At 45.5% G+C, this 22,524-nt stretch overlaps 1 protein-coding gene across 1 annotated transcript in view; it reads left to right on the top strand.

Annotated features, from left to right (window-relative positions):
* The window catches only part of ADAP1 (ArfGAP with dual PH domains 1), a 199,715-nt gene that overhangs the window by 68,980 nt on the left and 108,211 nt on the right, over positions 1-22,524 (top strand). Inside the window, exon 2 of the mRNA XM_075318072.1 lies at positions 12,754-12,884. Coding sequence (XP_075174187.1) covers positions 12,754-12,884 — 131 coding nt within the window. The remainder of the gene's footprint in view (positions 1-12,753; positions 12,885-22,524) is intronic.

Raw genomic sequence — 22,524 nt, 5'->3', positions numbered from 1 at the left:
AAAAGCAGCATGATGTAGGGGCAGAGACCCCGATTCCAGTGATGTCACTTACTGAGCTATTGTTTTGCTGTTTCAATTACATTATTGTTTATCACTAGAGGACTAGGTGTCGTGCCATCTGATCCAACGTCACCACCACCCCGGATTTACAGCTTTTTGTCAATATACAGTGCACACACAAAGCTGCCAATCAGTGGTGTGGGCGGGGTTATACAAAGCTCAGCATCCAGAGCTCTGCTAGATCTGCAGCAGAGAAAACAGGGATTGTATCAGAACTGTTGCACACAGTAAGCTAAGTGATACATCACTAGAATCAGGGTCAAAGCCTCTACATAATTATACTGTCAGATTACATAGCAAAAACCTGATGACAGATTCCCTATAACATATGCCATTGGATCCCCACTGAATTAAGTTTAGACGATAAGTGGGTTGGGAGGTAGTAACAGGCACAGATAGCTATTTTGTTTGACAAAACATTCAAATTCAGGAGGGGAATGATCTCGCTCGTAGGGATCGCGACCTGGCCCGGGGGTGCAGTGGGCCCACCGACCCCAGCCCCTGCTTCACCTGGATGTGCGTCCAAGGCTGCATTTCGAGCTGAAATGCATTGTGGTGCAGAGACCCGCCGGGTCCCTGTACTGCGATACACGATGCAGGCCAAACAGAAGCCGGCAGCCTTCATCTGTGTCCCAGTGACTGAGGATTGCACATGACAATGACGTCATGCATTGTAATAGTGCCGACCCTGATGAAAGCTGCACAGGACGATACTGCGGGACGTGGGTACAAAATTGTTGTTTTTTGCATTAGACAGAATGGAGACATATTTACCAGAATGGGGACAGTAGATACCAGGAAGGTGACAGTATATACAAGGAGGGGCCCAGCAGGGGGACATATATACCAGGAGGGTCCCAACAGGGGGACAGGATACACCAGGAGAGCCCCAGTAGGGGGACAGATGATACTAGGAGGTGGATCATATATGCCAGAAGGGCACCAGGAGGGAGACAGTAGATACCAGGAGGGGACAGTAGATACCAGGAGGGGTACAATATATACCAGGAGGGGCCCATTAGGGGGAAAGTATACATCAGGAGGGCCCCAGTAGGGGACAGTAGATACTAGAAGGGGGATCATATATGCCAGAAGGGCACCAGGAGGGGGACAGTATATACCAGGAGGGGCCCATTAGGGGGTAGGTAGACATCAGAAGGGCCCCAGTAGGGGGACAGTAGATACTAGGAGGGGGATCATGCAGTGCACCAGGAGGGGGACAGTATATGCCAGGAGGGCAACAGGAGGGGGGGACAGTAAATACCAGGAGGGGTACAGTATATGCCAGGAGGGGCCCATTATGGGGGAAAGTATACACCCGGCAGGCCCGAATAGGGGGACAGTAGATACTAGAAGGGGGATAGTATATGCCAGGAGGGCAACAGGAGGGGGACAGATACTAGGAGGGGCCCATTAGGAGGAAAGTATACACCAGGAGGGCCCCAGTGGGGGGGACAGTAGATACTAGGAGAGGGATCATATATGCCAGAAGGGCACCAGGAGGAGGACTGTATATGCCAGGAGGGCACCAAGAGAGGGACAATATATCCCAGGAGGGCACCAGGAAGGGGTACAGTGTATACCAGGAGGGGCCCAGGATGCGGACATATTAACCAAAATGGGGACATATAAACCAGAATGGTGTTCTACATCCACCAGGATGTGGGCTAGAATGGGAAACATATACTAGGATGGGGGACATATGCCAGGATGTGGGACATACTTATGAAGAACGAGCCCAGGATAGGGGACATTACTACATAATGGGGGGAGCAACTCGTATGTCTTTCTTTATAGGATTTAGAATGCTAAATGTATACATACATCTGACCAACATGAGGGGGGGGCAGGTCAAAATTTTGCACCAGGGCCCATCGATCGCTTGTTACACCACTGTTCAAGGGGCTCTAGCTTTGGCCCCTTTTTTTTGCTGCTTAGTGAGGGTCCAGTAGATCTTTGGAAAACCCCTTCAACTTGGACTGATATTTCAATTTCATTCAAACCTGTTTAACCCATCATTACAGCTAATTCTTCATGTAAAATAACGTAAATGTGAAATGGCATGTGCATTAATATCACATTAAATTTTCATATTTCCTTACAAACCCTAATTTCGGAGGGAATTGAGATATAATCGGCGTCGTTGCACCTTTCTTTGTTTTTCCTGTCTTGATCCTAAGTAAATTATATGTACATCAAAGGAAGGAAATTCTGAAGACGTCGATTTATCAGATTTATTCTGCGCATTTTCCTCTCAGGGATGAATTGGCATTTTCCGGATTTTAATACGTAAAGACGAGCTAAGAGCTCATTTGCTTCTTTTTAAAGAGTTTCTTTTATTGAACATCAAACAATCCATCCATCTGCTGCAGGGTTCAGCATTAAATTAGCCGGAAATCTGTACAAGAATCTGTTATGTCCTACTTAAGAAGTGTAGTCATAAAATCACACATTTATTAGAAATAATCTTGGCTTTAATAAGACGGGTCCTATAAATTACTGTCTAAAACACTGCAACCATTATAAAGTGAGGGGCTGGCCTATACGCAAGGAAAGTGGTGAACCCAAATTATTGGCACAAGCCCTTAATCTAAATATTGGTTGCCTCACCTTAGTATCCCACTCCCCCCCCCCCCCCCCGAGCACGTTTCTGCCCTATATCATATAGGGTTATTCCCAACGAAGAACGTTTTCACCGCTCCACAGAATAAGTGACAACTGACTGATCATTAGACATTGACAGGCCTCCAACTAGTCCGGAGATTGGGGCACTACAATATCCTCTTTGAATGGAGACTATGCGCATCACAGGTCAATTCATTGTCTTTTTACTGTCTGAGATAGTACTAGACGATCTCCATTAGATCCGTAGACAAATTTTAGTGCAGCATTTTAGAGTTCTCTTCTCGGGACCAGAGAGTCCCAATGGTTAGACCTTCAGTGATCAGCAAGTTGTCATTTGTTGGATGGTGGAAAAAATGGGGGCATTCTGTTATTTATTACTAGTGATGAGTGGGCACTACCATGCTCAGGTGCTCAGTACTTGAAACTAGGGATGAGCGAGCACTGCCATGTTCTCGTGCTCTGTACTCAGAACTAGTGATGAGTGAACCTTACCATGCTCGGGTGCTCGGTACTCGTGAGTAGTAATGAGCATGCACTACCATGTTTGGGTTCTCTGTACTTGTAACTAGTGATGAGCGGGCACTACCATGCTCGGGTGCTCAGAACTCGTAACTAGTGAGGAGCGGACACTACCATGCTCAGGTTGCTCAGGTGCTCGGTACTCATAACTAGTGATGAGCGAGCACTACCATGCTTGGGTGCTCATTACTCGTAACTAGTGATGAGTGAGCACTACCATGCTCGGGTGCTCGGTACTTGTAACTAGTGATGAGCGAGCACTACCATGCTCGGGTGCTCGGTACTTGTAACTAGTGATGAGTGAGCACTACCATGCTCGGGTGCTCTGTACTCGTAACTAGTGATGAGCGAGCACTACCATGCTCGGGTGCTCAATACTGGTAACTAGTGATGAGTGAGCACTACCATGCTCGGGTGCTCTGTACTCGTAACTAGTGATGAGCGAGCACTACCATGCTCGGGTGCTCAGTACTCGTAACTAGTGATGAGTGAGCACTACCATGCTCAGGTGCTCTGTACTCGTAACTAGTGATGAGCGAGCACTACCATGCTCGGGTGCTCGGTACTTGTAACTAGTGATGAGGGACACTACCATGCTCGGGTGCTCGGTACTTGTAACTAGTGATGAGTGAGCACTACCATGCTCAGGTGTTCAGTACTCGTAACTAGTGATGAGTGGGCACTACCATGCTCGGGTCTCGTAAAGAACAGTTGGATGCGTGGATGGGCGCAACTCGAGTACCTGAGTTAATGGACGTCAATGGGGAACTCCCAGCATTTTTCTGGGAAATCTTTCAGGAAAATAATTGAGTTCCCCATTGACTTCCGTTACAATCAGATGCTCGAGTTGCGCCTATCCGAGCATACAACTGCTCTTAAAGGGGTTGTCCTCTACTAGGACAACCCTTTCTGATTCCACATGTTTCCCCCAGGTACACTAATAAAGCCTGTACTCACCTCCGGTTCCAGCGGTGTCCGGGCTCTTCGCGGCGGGGACTCACGTGGAGTTGTAACGTCACATGAGCCCTACTTCCAATCATCGCCAGCATCCTTCTCCACGCCTTTGGACCAAACGAACACGAACAATCAACAGGAAGTGAGCGACACTTTTGAACCGGGACAGGTCCTCTTTAAATCTATTTCTTGTCTCGTGATCTTAATGCACTTAGTTGCTACTGTACAAAACTAGATTCATCCACTATATGAATATGATCCATTGGTAAACATCATTCACATCCGATTTTATTGGAAATTAGTCCTGTTTTATATATATATATATATATATATAGCAGGTTTTTTTGTGAGAAAACAGCAAGAGAGTTGATAACGCATATTCGCACGGTTTTCTGCAGCACCTATCAGCAGGTTTTTGCTACCTCATCTGAGAGCAGCATGACGTAGGCAAAAAGGAATGAATCCAACGATGTATCACTTAGATTATTGTTTGTAGCAGATCTAATACAATCAGAATTTTTAGATTTAGCCATGTAGCAGAGCTGAGAGAGCTGTCCCCACCTACACCAGGCTCTCTCTGTCCCCACTCTCACCAGGTTCTTGCTACTTCAACTGAGAACATATAATACCACAAAATTGGTCCAATCCATCTACGGACACTCCTAGATCAATAATTATACCACAAAAAGGAAATAAAGATTTTTTTCCTTTTTCCAAAGGAGTACACAACGTCTCAATCAATTAATAATTTTTATTATCATCAAAAAATACACAGAAAAAACACCACACAATAAAATGATAAATTGCAGTCAAAAGAAAAATATATATATATATATATACGGGTTTAAGCGATAATATATTGCACATTAACCTCCAATAAAGTGACCAGTGCTGTATATATCTTCAAAAATTACAACAAGCTGACCAATGTGTATTGCACCAAACTTAATGATAAAGTGACTAGTGCTATAAGAGGCCCATGTCAATGACCATGAAGGGCTGTGTAAAACAGTCTGCAAGTTCTATTCCTTCACGGAAGATACTATTGCACAATCCCCGGGTCACACCTATTGCCTATTAATAAGTAGTCACCATCACTATTATGTATATAATCGCCCATTGTTTCTCACTACATCTCTGCAAGACCGCCTCAATCGGATATAATATGTAGATATGTCTATCATACATGTACAAAACTAATTGTATCCTACCAAAGGCGGAATCGCAGAGAGCTGAAACAATCGGGTCGTGATGTAAAAACAGTGCCAAACACAACCAGACTTGTTAGTATCAGCAATAAAGGTCACAAAGTGCATTTATGTGCTAAATCCCAATTGCTCCATAGGATGCCATGAACCAGCAGTCTCTGTGACAAAACTATACTCAAAATGCCACAGACAATCACACATGCGTCTGCTGTTAAGCAATATTATGCAGTGTGCCAAACGTAAGTCCATTCACTAAATCTTATATTAAAGATTCAAGACACCACTACGGAGCAGAAGTTACCTGGGATAATAAAAATACCGCGACCACCGGATTCCCCGACACGTGTTTTGCTCCCCTGTAGAAGCCGGGAGCGAAACACGTGTCGGGGAATCGGGTGGTCGCGGTATTTTTATTATCCCAGGTAACTTCTGCTCCGTAGTGGTGTCTTGAATCTTTAATATAAGATTTAGTGAATGGACTTACGTTTGGCACACTGCATAATATTGCTTAACGGCAGACGCATGTGTGATTGTCTGTGGCATTTTGAGTATAGTTTTGTCACAGAGACTGCTGGTTCATGGCATCCTATGGAGCAATTGGGATTTTTACATCACGACCCGATTGTTTCAGCTCTCTGCGATTCCGCCTTTGGTAGGATACAATTAGTTTTGTACATGTATGATAGACATATCTACATATTATATCCGATTGAGGCGGTCTTGCAGAGATGTAGTGAGAAACAATGGGCGATTATATACATAATAGTGATGGTGACTACTTATTAATAGGCAATAGGTGTGACCCGGGGATTGTGCAATAGTATCTTCCGTGAAGGAATAGAACTTGCAGACTGTTTTACACAGCCCTTCATGGTCATTGACATGGGCCTCTTATAGCACTAGTCACTTTATCATTAAGTTTGGTGCAATGCACATTGGTCAGCTTGTTGTAATTTTTGAAGATATATACAGCACTGGTCACTTTATTGGAGGTTAATGTGCAATATATTATCGCTTAAACCCGTATATATATTTTTCTTTTGACTGCAATTTATCATTTTATTGTGTGGTGTTTTTTCTGTGTATTTTTTGATGATATTAAAAATTATTAATTGATTGAGACGTTGTGTACTCCTTTGGAAAAAGGAAAAAATCTTTATTTCCTTTTTGTGGTTCAACTGAGAACAACATGATGTAGGCAAAGAGATCCTGAATCCAACGATGTATCACTTAGATTACTGGGTGCAATCATTCTAACACAATCAGAATTAGAAAAAGCAGCCGCCTCCCACACCAGGCTCCAGTACCATGTCTATAGAGAGTGAGCTGCTAGTCAAAGAAGGGGGCGGAGCTGTACAACTTGACAAGGCAGCTAGTCACAGCAATGATAATCACCAGGTGATAAAACACTCAAGTGTAAGTAAACAGCACACAGCTTGACATGTGACACATCATTGAACTTTGTGTTTTAACCCCTACATCATGCTGTCCTCAGATTACCTAGCAAAAACCTGCTGACAGATTCCCTTTAAGAGCTATCAAGTTCTAACTTATTGCCTAGTGCGGTCTGATCCATTACCTAATCCTTGGGAGCCTCATTAAATGATATTACGGTACTAGGCTATCATAAATAGCCAGCCACGCTGACTGCATTACCTTTTGATCAGCCGTAGACGTCATTTCTGTCCGGGGATAGATTACATGCACTATAATTAAGTGTGACGCATCTTAAGTTGGAATTCCAGCCAGAACCAAACGTCTTGACCTACTGCATATGACATAAGGCGGTCTATCTATACAGCCTAAGGAGAAAGCAAAACCATGACCCATTAAATATCCATATGGGGGGGGGGGGTCAATTGATTGCGCGCGCTTCAAGCAATCCGCAGTACCCTGTGTGCATTTATTGTGTTTTTTTTCCATCGTACTTTGAATTGCATCCCGTACCTAGAAATCTAGCCTGGTTTTGGGGAAAGTTACCATTTATAGCTCTTTTTTAACTCATTAAAATCAGTTTGTTCATTCTTTTGGGGGTTGCTTTAGCGGCAAGCAAATTAATTTTGCAAGCCCTATTAGGATGAATGGGATGGACATTTCTGCAACAAATCTGCCATGCGTGAATATATTCTGAAAGTGATTGTCTGCGCTATATTATCCTTTTTTAGATGTCATGTTAGGGAATTGGGGAATGCTAATTAATTTAGGATAAACCCTGATCTGTGCCTCAATGATAATCACCAGGTGATAAAACACTCAGTTTAAAAAGGAACCTGTCAGGTGCACCACGAGCAGTTCTGGGTGGATATTGCTAATCCCTGCCTAACAGTCCCAGCCTATAGTAGCATAGATAAAGGTCTTTAAAAACAATTGACTTGTTACTGGATCACTTTGGTGAGGTGTTTTCACTAAACTATAGGTCCTGGTGAGCAGCGCAGACTAGAGGTGTTGATGCAGTGGAACTGGATGGCATGTGGACCAGCTAGGACCAGTAGAGCTGGATATGCGGATCTATGGAGCTGGTAGTACTAGAAGCAATACAGCGACTGTCCGGATAGCACCTTCAATCAGTAGTGATGGGTAGGCAGACACTTTAATGTAGCTAAGCTGAGTGTGTGGCTAATGTCTTGGATTGGCAAAGATAAGTAGGCTGGTAAGTACATTGATTCAACAGTCATGCTCAGACTAGGGGATGGCCAATCACATGGCATGACAGATGCGCACGTAGCAACGAATGGCCGGCGTACAACGAAATACACAAAATACACTGGGGACACAATAACAACAGTGGGCCCTTGATGCTGGGGAGAGGGGACACTTCCAGCACTCACCTGAGGCTGTTCCCTAAAGTCCCTATATTGGTTCTCTCACCCCATCGTCAATCACGTGCCTAAGCACTTACTTGCCCTAACATCACCCTGGGTAGTGAGAAGGCCGGCAAGAGCACTAATCCTACCACTGCACTAATAAAACATGGAGAAAGGTAAAGAGACAGGGGAATACGTAAAAAGGGATATACACCTACTTCACGGCTGCAGCCAGACACCAGGACTACACCAACAGCAAGGGCTCCAGTGGCTACTAGAGTTTCCCCTCTCCTCTGTGGCTAGTTTCAGAATGGGGAGTCTATTACCGGCGTCATGTGTTGGTACATGTGACCATTTAAAGGGAATAGGTGTGATCACAAACCAGGTGCATGTGAGAAAATTAGCCAGGAGCTGCTAGCAGAGAAACTGACATTAACCCTCTCTGCACCAAAGGAAAGGAAAACATTAAAAATCTAGTGTCTCACAAGGCAAAGTGAGACTCCGGCCAAGTCTCAGAATGATCGAAGACCATTGTGACAACAGCAGACAACAGCATATTGGGTTTCTTTACAAGATCTGAATGTTCTTGCTACCTGAACACTCAGGCAGCACACAGCCGGGTGAGGCAGCTTTAAAAGACCTCAGATGATGATATCCAAGGTTCGTGCCAAGTGGTTATATAATCTCGACACGCACTAGAACAGAAGGAGCTAGCCGAATGGGAAGAAGGAAGCAAAGCCCGGCACTGGAGCTGGGACAGGTGAATATCAGGAGTGGGCGATTAAATCGAAACCTCCTGTTCCTTTTCTTCTCTGATATCATCTGTCAGGGAAAAGGCAGGCCGCCTCCTTACACATTCGATGGTCAATCCAACCCTACCGAAATCAGAGACTGTAGCTGACTTTTATTTATGTGTGAGGGCCGTTAGTGAAAAGTCTGAGGAATTTTAAACAAACTGGTTGCTAGAAACCTTTTTTGTCAGGCATTAGTAATCAGATTAGTAATCGGATTATTTAGTCAGGCATTAGTAATCAGATTATTCAGTCAGGAATTAGTAATCAGATTAGTAATCGGATCATTCAGTCAGGTATTATTGATCAGATTAGTAATCGGATTATTCATTCAGGCATTAGTAATCAGATTATTCAGTCAGGAATTAGTAATTATTAACTGTATTATTCAGTCAGACATTAAGGTCCAGTCACACACAATGACTTACCAGCGATCCCAACAAGGATAAGACCACATAAGGATCGCTGGTAAGTCGCTGGGAGGTCGCTGGTGAGATGTCACACAGTCAGGCCTTACCAACTATGCAGCAGCGACCTGTATAACGATCTCGTCAGTCATTGGGACCCTGTCACACAGTGTCAAACACAGCGATGCTTTGAAGAAAATGGTCCGGACCATTCGGCAACGACTAGAGATCTCACAGCAGGGGCCTGATCGCTGGTAGGTGTCACACATAACAAGATCGCTGGCGAGATCCTTGCTGTGTCACAGAAACTGTGACTCCCCAACGATCTTGTTAGTGATCTCGTGTGTGATGGGGCCTTAAGGGTACCGTCACACAAAGCGACGCTCCAACGATCCCACCAGCAATCTGACCTGGCAGGGATCGCTGGAGCGTCGCTACATGGTCGCTGGTGAGCTGTCAAACCAGCGACCAGTGACCAGCCCCCAGCCAGCAGCGACGCGTGGAAGCAATGCTGCGCTTGGTAACTAAGGTAAATATCGGGTACCAAGCGCTTGGTTACCCGATATTTACCTTGGTTACCAGCGCACACCGCTTAGCGCTGGCTCCCTGCACTCCTAGCCAGAGTACACATCGGGTTAATAAGCAAACCGCTTTGCTTATTTACCCGATGTGTACTCCGGCTACATGTAAAAAACACAAAAAAAACACAAAAAAACTGAGCTGTAACAAAAGTTCAATAAACATGCAACATTACAAGCATGTGAATTGCAGCCTCAAGACTAGAAAAAAACCAAGGAGAAAAATTGTAGGAAAAATACCCTGACTATAAATAAATAAATAAATTGCAAGTGCTTAATAACAGGGTACTTAGTATATACATTTTTGCAAAAAGGTAAGTTGGGGGTGCAGCCCTCCTGATACTGAGGCTGAACAATTACCTGCGTCTCACTTTTTGCTGTGTATTTAATCTGGGACCCAGCTGACCACTTTACCATTCATATTGAAGTTTTGGACATGACACAAGTCAGGTACAGAATATGTTTTTAACTTTAGTAGGTTAGGGACTGTCTCAGATGGGTACACCGTGACGAGGTGAGACAGCTTCTTACCTTTTTGCAAAAATGTATATACTAAGTACCCTGTTATTAAGCACTTGCAATTTATTTATTTATAGTCAGGGTATTTTTCCTACAATTTTTCTCCTTGGTTTTTTTTTTACTCCGGCTACATGTGCAGGGAGCAGGGAGCCAGTACTGGCAGCCTGAGAGCGGCGGACGCTAGTAACTAAGGTAAATATCGGGTAACCAAGCAAAGGGCTTCTTGGTTACCCGATATTTACCTTGGTTACCAGCGTCCGCAGAAGCTCCCTACTCCCTGCACATTCAGATTGTTGCTCTCTCGCTGTCAGACAGCGATGTGTGCTTCACAGCGGGAGAGCAACGTCCAAAAAATGGTCCAGGACATTCAGCAACAACCGGCGACCTCACAGCAGGGGCCAGATTGTTGCTGGATGTCACACACAGGAACATCGCTAGCAACATCGCTGCTGCGTCACAAAAACCGTGACTCAGTATCGATGTTGCTAGCGATGTTGCTTAGTGAGACATGGCCTTTAGTGATCAGATTATTCAGTCAGGAATTAGTAATCAGATTAGTAATTGGATTATTTAGTCATGAATTAGTAATGAGATTAGTAATTTCATTATTTAGTCAGGAATTAGTAATCGGATTATCTACTCAGGATTTAGTAATCAGATTACTTAATCCTGACTGAATAATCCTATTACTAATCTGATTACTAAATCCTGACTAGATAATCCGACTAGTAATCGCATTATTTAGTCAAGAATTAGTAATCTCATTACTAATTCATGACTAAATAATCCGATTACTAATCTGATTACTAATTCCTGACTGAATAAGGCCGGTTTCACACATCCGGCTTTTTGCCGGTTTGCCGGATCCGGCGCTCTCCCATACAGTGACTACAGTACAGTGACAGCGCAACAAGCACCAGTCACGTGCTGTCATGTGACCGGCGCATGTGACCCGGAAGTTACAGTGCTGTCACTGTACTGTATTGTCTGTACGGGAGAGCGCCGGATCCGGCAAACCGGCGAAAAGCCGGATGTGTGAAACCGGCCTAACCTGATTACTAATGCCTGACTGAATAATCCTATTACTAATCAGATTATTCAGTCAGTAATTAGTAATCAGATTAGTAAACTGATTATTTAGTCAGGAATTAGTAATCAAATTAGTAAATGGATTATTTAGTCAGGAATTAGTAATCAGATTAGTAATCACATTATTTAGTCAGGAATTAGTAATCAGATTAGTAATCACATTATTTAGTCAGGAATTAGTAATCAGATTAGTAATCACATTATTTAGTCAGGAATTAGTAATCAGATTAGTAATCACATTATTTAGTCAGGAATTAGTAATGTAATTAATAATTTGGTTATTCAGTCAGGATTTAGTAATCAGATTATTCAGTTAGGCATTGTTAATATGATTTTTTGGTCATGGATATTTAGTAGTAGTAGTAGTAGTAGTTCCTTTTACAGATGACTTTATAGAGACCATTTCTCACTGTGGCCAATTGTTTGTCATATAACACGTCAGTCATATGATCTATCTGAATCTCTGCACAATAAGATATAGGCGCGCTAGGTAAATTTTGGGTTTACAGCTATGGACAGCCATGTGTCCTGATTATCTGCACCATCTTAAGACATTATCTAAACGTCACGGTTCATCTTCTTTCAAACTTTGCATTTTAGTTTTATTTTTCTTGAGTGGGTGGATTTAGTCCATATGCTCAAGAAAATGGCAGATGATATTTAGTCTTTTTTTAGTTGCTTGTTGAGCTGTTATCTACTATCAAATGTAGTAAAATGACTAAATAATCAATGCTTAAAGGGATCCTTCTCCACATAGTTCCATGCCAGGTATTGTAAAGCCACTTAAACTTCAAAAATATTAATTAGAAAGAGAAAATACCTCACTACGTAAGGTCTGTCTCTTCCGAGCCATAAAGATATCCACAACGTCTTCATTTTTTTGCATTTTTGCAACCATGACTCCTTGAAAGTAGGAGGAACTTTGTTTCCAATGTTGAATTGACTAACCAGAAGAACAAAAGTGGCCCAGATTTTGACATGAAAATAGAGACCACCACACAAATGACAAAACTAGCAAAAATTTGAGAGCCAGTGAAAAAGGTGTATGACCCCCAGGATCCGACTACAGTGGGTTTGTTGTCTGTTTCCATGGTGAAGAATAAAGTTTCCTATAAAGAAAAAGCTGTCATTTTAAATTTCCATAACATTCAGTACATGTTAAATTAATATGAAATGTCTGTTTCTTGTCCCCTTTACAGATCCGGACTGGGCTTCATACACTATCGGGGTCTTCATTTGCCTGAATTGCTCCGGGATTCACCGCAATATCCCCCAGATTAGCCGGGTGAAATCTGTCCGCTTAGACCCGTGGGACGATGTACAGATTGAAGTAGGAATTTTTATTTATTTACATATATGTTTTAATATATATATATATATATATATATATATATATATATATATATATATATATATTATATATATAGATATACATGCATAAATATATATATATATATATATATATATATATATATATATATATATATATATATATAATATATATATCTATATAGATATACGTGCGTGTGTATGTGTATATGTATGTATATATATATATATATATATATATATAATAGAGAGAGAGAGATATAGATATTTAAAAATAGTTTATTTTTAATTTGAAGGCATGAATACACTCACTGTTTTGCACTTGATCTTACATTTTGTGCTGTTTGTAATATACAGTATATATTGTATGAGCGGATCTATACGTGACCGGAGCCGGAGTTAGCATTTTTCACCAGCTCATCTACCACCTGGTGCGTGACAATGTGCGCGAAATAATATAAAAATAATAAAATGTTATTTGGCTTCCCAATAACTTAATCATATGAAACCTAAATAACTAATTTCTTGAAGATCAGTGGGAACCTTTCAGGAGGATCTAGGCCCCCAGTCATACCTTACTAATGTCACGATTCTCTGTGCAGAGCATCTCAGACATAGAGACGCTCTGCAGCGCTTACAGATCTGACTGTGTCCATTCCTTCTGCAGAGCATCTTGCCTTTGGAGATACTCTGCGATACTTACAGATCTGACAGGTTGTCCATTCTTTCTGCAGAGGATCTTGTCTTTGGAGATGCTCTGCAACACTTACAGATCTGACTGTGTTCATTCCTTGTGCAGAGCATCTTGCCTTTGAAATTGCTCTGCGGCGCTTACAGATCTGACAGTGTGTCCATACCTTCTGCAGAGCATCTTGCCTTTGAAATTGCTCTGCAGCGCTTACAGATCTGACAGTGTGTCCATACCTTCTGCAGAGCATCTTGCCTTTGAAGATGCTCTGCGGCACTTACAGATCTGACAGTGTGTCCATTCCTTCTGCAGAGCATCTTGTCTTTGGAGATGCTCTGCGATACTTACAGATCTGACAGGTTGTCCATTCCTTCTGCAGAGCATCTTGCCTTTGGAGATGCTCTCCGGCGCTTACAGATCTGACAGTGTGTCTATTCCTTTGTGCAGAGCATCTTGTCTTTGTAGATGCTCTGCTACACTTACAGATCTGACAGTGTGTCCATAACTTCTGCAGAGCATCTTGCCTTTGAAATTGCTCTGCGGCGTTTACAGATCTGACAGTGTGTCCATTCCTTCTGCAGAGCATCTTGCCTTTGGAGATGCTCTGCGGCACTTACAGATCTGGCAGTGTGTCTATTCCTTTGTGCAGAGCATCTTGCCCTTGGAGATACTCTGCGGCGCCGTCCTTGATAATAAACTAGCAGCTTGGTCACTATACTGGAGTCCAGGTTGGTTCAGGGAGGTGCCGGTTACTCCGCTGTTCCATTTTTTGGGTAATTGCTCAGGCTTCTTTACTGAGCATGCTCCCCCAGTTGTATTCTCTGGCTCGCTTGCGGTTGCCATAGTTTGTGTATCTGCTGGTATTCTGATCTAGGTATTCTGACCCCGGACTGTTATTGGACTTCCCTCTGCCCACTCCCTATTCCTGACTTGTATCACTATCTTGGACCCCCGGACCGTTATCTGACTACATCTCTGTTTGCTCCCTTTTACTGCTACATGCTCTTTTGGTTTGTGACCCTCGGATTGTGCCCTGACTACGTCTCTGTTTACCCCGTATGATTATACGTGACCTCCTGTTACCAGACCCCGGCTCTCCTGACTATCCTGCCGTTCATGAGACCCCTTAATGTAATGACGAGCATTACAACTAAGTGGTTACCGAATGTTGGTACAGCTCGGTAAATTACGCAACAGCACTACAAAGAGCAAGATCGGTCACGGAGGATGTGGGATCTCACTCTGCATGCCGGACCCGATCTTTTTTTTTTTTTTTTTTTTTTTTTAGAAAGTCTGACCCTTTGGAGGACATTAGGATTCTTCTGCCCGGTTTGGTTACTAGATGAGATTTAGAAAAGTCACCCCAGATTGGTAATGGGTACTCTTTAAAGGAACTGATCCGGTCCCTTATGGCATCCAAGCCAGCAGCGTTCAGGTTTGCACGTCAAAATTCCCTCCCTCTATATCATCATTCTCTAAAATCAGTGTGTAAAAAAAGCATTTTTTTACCTCCATTTTTCATATGCAAATTAGGGCCTTGACTAGTCGATGAAGCGTTGTTTCCCCAGACTAGTCGGCCCTCTTTCCATGTTATCACACCTCCATGGATGTGATGACATGATTTCCATGAGTCTGTCTCACCGCAGTTCCTGGAAATCTTGCGCATGCGCTTGGCTTATTTCAGCAGTGTCGGTGCGCCTCAGGTTGGGTGTATGTGTCCTGGATTCAGAGAGGCGCACTGCGCATGATCGGAAGATGGCTTCTCACCCTGATCATGCACAGTGCGCCTCTTTGAATCCGGGTTGAGAGGCACACTGACGCTGCTGAAATGAGCCATGTGCATGCGCAAGATTTCCAGGAGCTGCATTTTCACTGCCTCGTGGAAACCATGTCATCACCCCCACTGGAGCGTGATAACTTAGAAAGAGGGCAGACTAGTCTGGGAAAGTAATGCCGCCAAAGCTCTAATTTTGCATACGAATAACGGAGATAAGAAATGCATTTTTACACATTAATTTTAGGGAATAATGTTATACATACAGGGCTGGTTAAGAAGGGAATTTTGACTTGCAAATGTGAATTCGGCTGGTTTGGATGCCATAGGTTCCCCTTAAAAAGTAAGAAATTGCAGATTTGGAGCTGCTGTCCAAAATGCTTAGGCTGGGGCTAAATGGCCACATGTTATACGCGACTTGAAGATCGCATTCTCTTTTTCCAACATCTCATCTAATGATTACAAATGGTGCTGCATTGTTACCTACTGCAACCCAGAGTCGCAAATATTTCCCTATGTGTTGGAATTCACAGACAAGTAGCACAAATATTTATAGTGGACTTGTCTGAGACTTATTGTCACACGAGACCTGTCACCTTGAAGCCCCAGCCTTAAAGGGAATCTGTCACCAGGTTTTTGTGTCCTCATCTGAGAGTAGGATAATGTAGAGACAGAGACCCTGATTCCAGCGATGTGTCACTTACTGGGCTGCTTGCTTTCATTTTGATAATATCACTGTTTTTCTTCTGCTGCACATCTATGAGTTATTTCAATGTGAAGCTCTATAACCCCGCCTCCACCACTGATTGGCTGCTTTTTTTGTACACTGTATATGGGCAAAAAGCAGCCAATCAGTGGTGGGGGCAGGGTTATACACAGCCAATGAATATGCTGGACTACCTAGCAGCACACTAAGTAGAACTGTAATGATAATCTCCTGCTGAATAAACAGTGATTATTTCAAAACTACATGAAGCAGCTCAGTAAGTGACACATCACTGGAATCGGGGTCTCTGTCTCTACATTATCCTGCTCTTAGATTAGGTGGTAAAATCTGGTGACCGATTCCCTTTAAGCCAGTTAATTTTGTGTACCAGCCATAGCTTCCGCATGCGCCCGATGGAGGTGGCTTGTGATTCAGTCAAGGCAGAAGGAGGATGGACCCGCGTTCCTGACGCCTCAACTTCATATTTTTTTTCTTGCCCGAACTGTAAGAAGATAGAAGATCATTGCGAAACTGTCACTGTCCTGAGCAGCAGATTGTTGACGATTTGGAGACCTAATCTCGCTGACATGCTCAGCGGCTATCCCTTCACGGGTATCTGTTATCACTGTTCTTGGTTATTACTATGGGAGAAGCGATTGTCAGGCAGACGATTACCTTCCAGGAAAACAAACTGTTGGCTAAAATTTAACTAATCCGATCCCTGCTTATCTTAGTAGGAGAGAGTAGTAAACACAGTCATGGTGTCACCATATACCTTTAATTAGCTTTGTCAGTAGATTCCATAAGAATACACAGTGGAACAAGTTATAAGTGTTATTGCAATAAAGCCAATCGGTTAAGGCCACTTTACACACAGAGATAAATCTGCGGCAGATCTGTGGTTGCAGTGAAATTGTGGACAATCAGTGCCAGGTTTGTGGCTGTGTACAAATGGAACAATATAGGCTACTTTACACACTGCGATATCGGTCCCGATATCGCTAGTGTGCGTACCCGCCCCCATCTGTTGCGCGACACGGGTATATCGCTGCCCGTGGCGCACAACATCGCCCAGAGCCGTCACACATACTTACCTGTCCGGCGACGTCGCTGTGACCGGCGAACCGCCTCCTTTCTAAGGGGGCGGTCCGTGCGGCGTCACAGCGACGTCACTGAACCGCCGCCCAATCGCAGCGGAGGGGCGGAGATGAGCGGGACGTAACATCCCGCCCACCTCCTTCCTTCCGCATAGCGGCCGGGAGGCAGGTAGGGAGAAGTTCCTCGCTCCTGCGGCGTCACACGCAGCGATGTGTGATGCCGCAGGAACGAGGAACAACCTCGTTACTGCTGAAGTAACGATAATTGGGAATGGACCCCCGTGTCGCCGATTAGCGATTTTTCACTGTTTTGCAACGATGCAAAATCGCTAATCGATGTCACACGCAACGGCATCGCTAATGCGGCCGGATGTGCGTCACGAATTCCGTGACCCCAACGACTCCGCATTAGCGATGTCGTAGCGTGTAAAGCCCGCTTAAGTCCATGATTTCACTGCAACCACAGATCTGCCAAAGATTTATCTCTGTGTGTAAAGTGGCCTTTAGATCAGGCTCTGGTCACACTGGTGTCTGTTAAAGGGAACCTGTCACCAGATTTGGCCCCTATAAGCTGCGGCCCCCACCAGTGAGCCCTTATATACAGCATTCCAGAATACTGTATATAAGAGCCCAGGCCGCTGTGTAGAATGTAAAAAACACTTTTATAATACTCACCTAGGGGGCGGTCCAGTCCGATGAGTGTCACTGCTCTCTGGACCAGTGCCTCCTTTCCCCAGTCCAGCGCCTCCTCTCTGCACAGGGCAGATCAACGTATAGTAGTGCGCATGCGCGGGCGGTCTTTAACCTTTCCTCGTGCCTGCGCATTACGGTACTTTGATCTGGCCTCAGCAGGGCAGAGAGAAGTGTGCATGCGCAGGACCGTCATGTTGGCCTGTGTGGATGACGTAGATGCATCATCCACACTGGGCTGGGTAGAAGGAGGACCGAGATCACAGCAGAGAGGAGGCGCCTGCCCGGAGAGAGCGAGAGGAGGCGCCTGCCCGGAGAGAGCGAGAGGAGGCGCCTGCCCGGAGAGAGAGAGAGAGAGGAGGCGCCTGCCCGGAGAGGGGGAGAGAGAGAGGAGGCGCCTGCCCGGAGAGAGAGAGGAGGCGCCTGTCCGGAGAGAGAGAGAGGAGGCGCCTGCCCGGAGAGAGAGAGAGAGGAGGCGCCTGCCTGGAGAGAGAGTGAGAGAGGAGTCACCTGCCCGGAGAGAGAGAGAGAGGAGGCGCCTGCCCGGTGAGAGAGAGAGAGAGAGGAGGCGCCTGCCCGGAGAGAGAGAGAGGAGGCGCCTTCCCGGAGAGAGAGACAGGAGGCGCCTGCCCGGAGAGAGAGGAGGCGCCTGCCCGGAGAGAGAGAGAGAAGGCGCCTGCCCGGAGAGAGAGAGAGGAGGCGCCTGCCCGGAGAGAGAGAGAGGAGGCGCCTGCCCGGAGAGAAAGAGAGGAGGCGCCTGCCCGGAGAGAAAGAGAGGAGGCGCCTGCCCGGAGAGAGAGAAAGAGAGGAGGCACCTGCCCGGAGAGAGAGAGAGAGAGGAGGCGCCTGCCCGGAGAGAGAGAGAGAGAGGAGGCGCCGAACCGGAGAGAGAGAGAGAGAGAGGAGGTGCCTGCCCAGAGAGAGAGAGGGTGGAGGCGCCTGCCCGGAGAGAGAGAGAGAGAGAGAGAGAGAGAAGAGGCGCCTGCCTGGAGAGAGAGAGAGTGGAGGCGCCTGCCCAGAGAGAGAGAGAGAGGAGGCGCCTGCCCAGAGAGAGAGAGAGTGGAGGCGCCTGCCCGGAGAGAGAGAGAGAGAGAGAGTGGAGGCGCCTGCCCGGAGAGAAAGAGAGAGGAGGCGCCGAACTGGAGAGCAGCGACACCACATGGACCAGACTGCCCCCCTAGGAGAGTATTATAAATGTGTTTTTTACATTATACAGTGCGGCCTGGGTTCGTATATACAGTATTCTGGAATGCTGTATATAAGGGCTCAGTGGTGGTGGCCGCAGCTTATAGTCGCCAAATCTGGTGACAGGTTCCCTTTAAAGAGAATCTATCACCAGGTTTTTGCCACCTAATCTTAGGGGTACTTTGCACGTTGCGACATCGCTAGCATCAGCTAGCGATGCCGAGCGCGATAGTCCATGCCCTCGTCGCACATGCGATATCTTGTGATTGCTGCCATAGCGAACATTATCGCTACGGCAGCTTCACACGCACTTACCTGCCCTGTGATGTCGCTCTGGCCAGCGACCCGCCTACTTCCTAAGGGGGCGGGGCGTGCGGCGTCACAGCGACGTCACACGGCAGCCGTCCAATAGAAGCGGAGGGGTGGAGATGAGCGGGTCGTAAACATCCCGCCCACCTCCTTTCTTCCGCATAGCCGGTTGAGGCAGGTAAGGAGATGTTCCTCGCTCCTGCGGCTTCACACACAGCGATGTGTGCTGCCGCAGGAACGAGGAACAACATCGTATCACCTATTGGAGCGACATTATGAAAATGTCTGACACTACACAGATCACCGATTTACGACGCTTTTGCGATCGTTTATCGGCGCATCTAGGCTTTACACGTTGTGACGTCGTTACCGGCGCCGGATGTGCGTCACTTTCGATTTGACCCCGAAGATATCGCAGTAGCGATGTCACAGTGTGCAAAGTGCCCTTTAGAGCAGCATAATGTGTAGATAAATGGATTGTTTGCTGTAGTTATGATAAAATCACAGTTTTATCAGCAGGAGATTATCACTGGAGAGCTAGCACCTGCTGCCATGTAGTCCTCCATATACATTACCTCTATATAACGCCAAAGGGAGAAAAGGAAGTGTGCATTTAAGAGGGATACACCAGGTTAGTATAAAAAGGTACTTTATTACCCTGGGTACTGTATTATATTGCATGGCTCCCCTCTTTTGGCAACAGAGGATAGTCCAACCTTAACAGAGGTTGGGACATCTTTTTGATATAAAGCTTTTAGGCTTTATGATTTTTTAAATGATTTTAAGTGTGTGATCCTGTGTTCTATTTTTGTAATAAAGTACCTTTTTATACTAACCTGGTGTATCCCTCTTAAATGCACACTTCCTTTTCTCCCTTTGGCATATAATGTATTAAGTGTGCTGAGGTGAACCCATCTATTGTTATTGGGTAAAAATTATCCCCCCAGGTGGTGCCCTCCCCCCTCTGTCTCTGATACCTCTATATAACCCCGCCCCCACCACTGATTTGCGGTTGTCTGCTTATGCACAGTGCGCACAGAAAGCTGCCAATCAGTGATGTGGGTGGGGCTACATAGAGCTCAGCATTTTCAGCATTCAGAGAACTGCTAGATCTGCAGCAGATAAAACTGGGATTTTATCAAAACAGCCCAGTAAGTGATACATTATGCTGCTCTCATATGGGGTAGCAAACACTTAGTGATAGATTCCTTTTAATGGAAATCTGCCAGTAACATTTGCCCTTGGCTAGCAGGGGTAATGCAGGATAAGGCAGTATAAAACATTTCCATGAGTATCTATTTATACCTATATGACCTAGTTATGCAAAAATGCGTACTTTATTCATATGTAAATTTAGGCTCGCAGGTGCATTGGTGGGAATATCACTGCACTTGCAGTCCTTGCCAATACTGCCTACGGTATAGAACAGAACCACAGTCTCCACTGTCAATCAAGTAGCGGGTGGAGGCTCTGGTGGGGAGAAGCAAAGAGGAGCCGAGTACTGCAAGTGCACTGATTCACCAACTGGTGCACTTGCAAGCCTAATTTGCATATGAACTAAACATGAACTTCCACAGAATGGGGCACAAGATAAAGGTGTTCATGGGAATGTTTTATACCGCCCTATCCTGCACTACCTTTGCTGGCCACGCCATATTACTGATAGACTCCTTTTAAAATCATTGGTTGAATATCTGACTCCACCGTAAACATTGAGATTCAAATCAGCAAATGTGCTTGTTCTTTGTGGCCTGAAACACACATCCGTGAAACACGTGCGTGTTTGGTCCGTTTCCGTATATACCGGAGACACGGCCAAACGTGCACCAATGTTATTTAATGTTTGAGGACACATGTGCGTTTTTCATTAAGGTCTGTGGGTCCGTGTGCGTGCTACGTTTGTGTCTCCGTTTTGCACGGAAGCATGTCCGTTTTCAGCACGCAACACGCAGCACGGACCCAATAAAAGTCAATGGGTCTGTGCGCACGTCCGAGTGACATGAACGCATCTCTGTTTGCTCCCTGTAGGTTTTGTGCTTTTTTCATGTGATGTCGGTCTTTTTTCTTTTTCTGTTTCATGCTCTCCCTCAGTCGGTCGGTCGGTCTCTCTCTATGTCTGTTGGTCGGTCTCTCTGTCTTATCTGTCCCTCTCGCTGTCTGTCGGTCAGTTCCCCCCCTCTCTCATACTTACCGTTCCCCGATCCCCGGCGCGGCGCTGCATGGCTGTTCTCTAAACTCCGGCGGTTTTCCTCTTTTGAAAAAGCCGGCCGCTCATTAATCAATCTCGTATTCCCTGCTTTCCCCGCCCACCGGCGCCTATGATTGGTTGCAGTGAGACACGCCCTCACGCTGAGTGACAGGTGTGTCACTGCACCCAATCACAGCAGCCGGGGGGCGTGTCACTATGGAGTATAGAAATAAATAAATAATTTAAAAAACTGGCGTGCGGTCCCCCCAAATTTAATACCAGCCAGATAAAGCCATACGGCTGAAGGCTTGTATTCTCAGGATGGGGAGCTCCATTTTATGGGGAGCCCCCCAGCCTAACAATATCAGCCAGCAGACGCCCAGAATTGCTGCATACATTAGATGCGACAGTTCTGAGACTGTACCCGGCTCTTCCCGATTTGCCCTGGTGCGTTGGCAAATCTGGGTAATAAGGAGTTATTGGCAGCCCATAGCTGCCAATAAGTCCTAGATTAGTCATGTCAGGCGTCTCCCCGAGAAACCTTCCATGATTGATCTGTAAATTACAGTAAATAAACACACACAACTGAAAAATCCTTTATTAGAAATAACAAACACAAACACATTCCCTTGTTCACCAATTTAATCAGCCCCAAAAAGCCCTCCATGTCCGGCGTACTCCAGGATGGTCCAGCGTCGCTTCCAGCTCTGCTGCATGAAGGTGACCGGAGCAGCAGAAGAAACCGCCGCTCCTGTCACCTCCACGCAGCAAATGAAGAGAGTCGCGTGATCAGCTGTGCTGTCACTGAGGTTACCTGGATCCAGCGGTGGATGCAGCGGTGGCCGCGGGTAACCTCAGTGACAGCTCAGCTGATCGCGCTACTCACTGCCGCTCCGGTCAGCTCCACGCAGCAACTGAGGTTAGTATCGCGATCAGCTGAGCTGTCACTGAGGTTACCCGCGGCCACCACTGCATCCACCGCTGGATACAGGTAACCTCAGTGA

This window comes from Anomaloglossus baeobatrachus, chromosome 7 (assembly GCF_048569485.1).
Source record: "Anomaloglossus baeobatrachus isolate aAnoBae1 chromosome 7, aAnoBae1.hap1, whole genome shotgun sequence".
Classification (NCBI taxonomy): domain Eukaryota; kingdom Metazoa; phylum Chordata; class Amphibia; order Anura; family Aromobatidae; genus Anomaloglossus; species Anomaloglossus baeobatrachus.
Note: the sequence above shows the minus strand (reverse complement) of the source record. Positions and strands in the feature narration are given on the sequence as shown.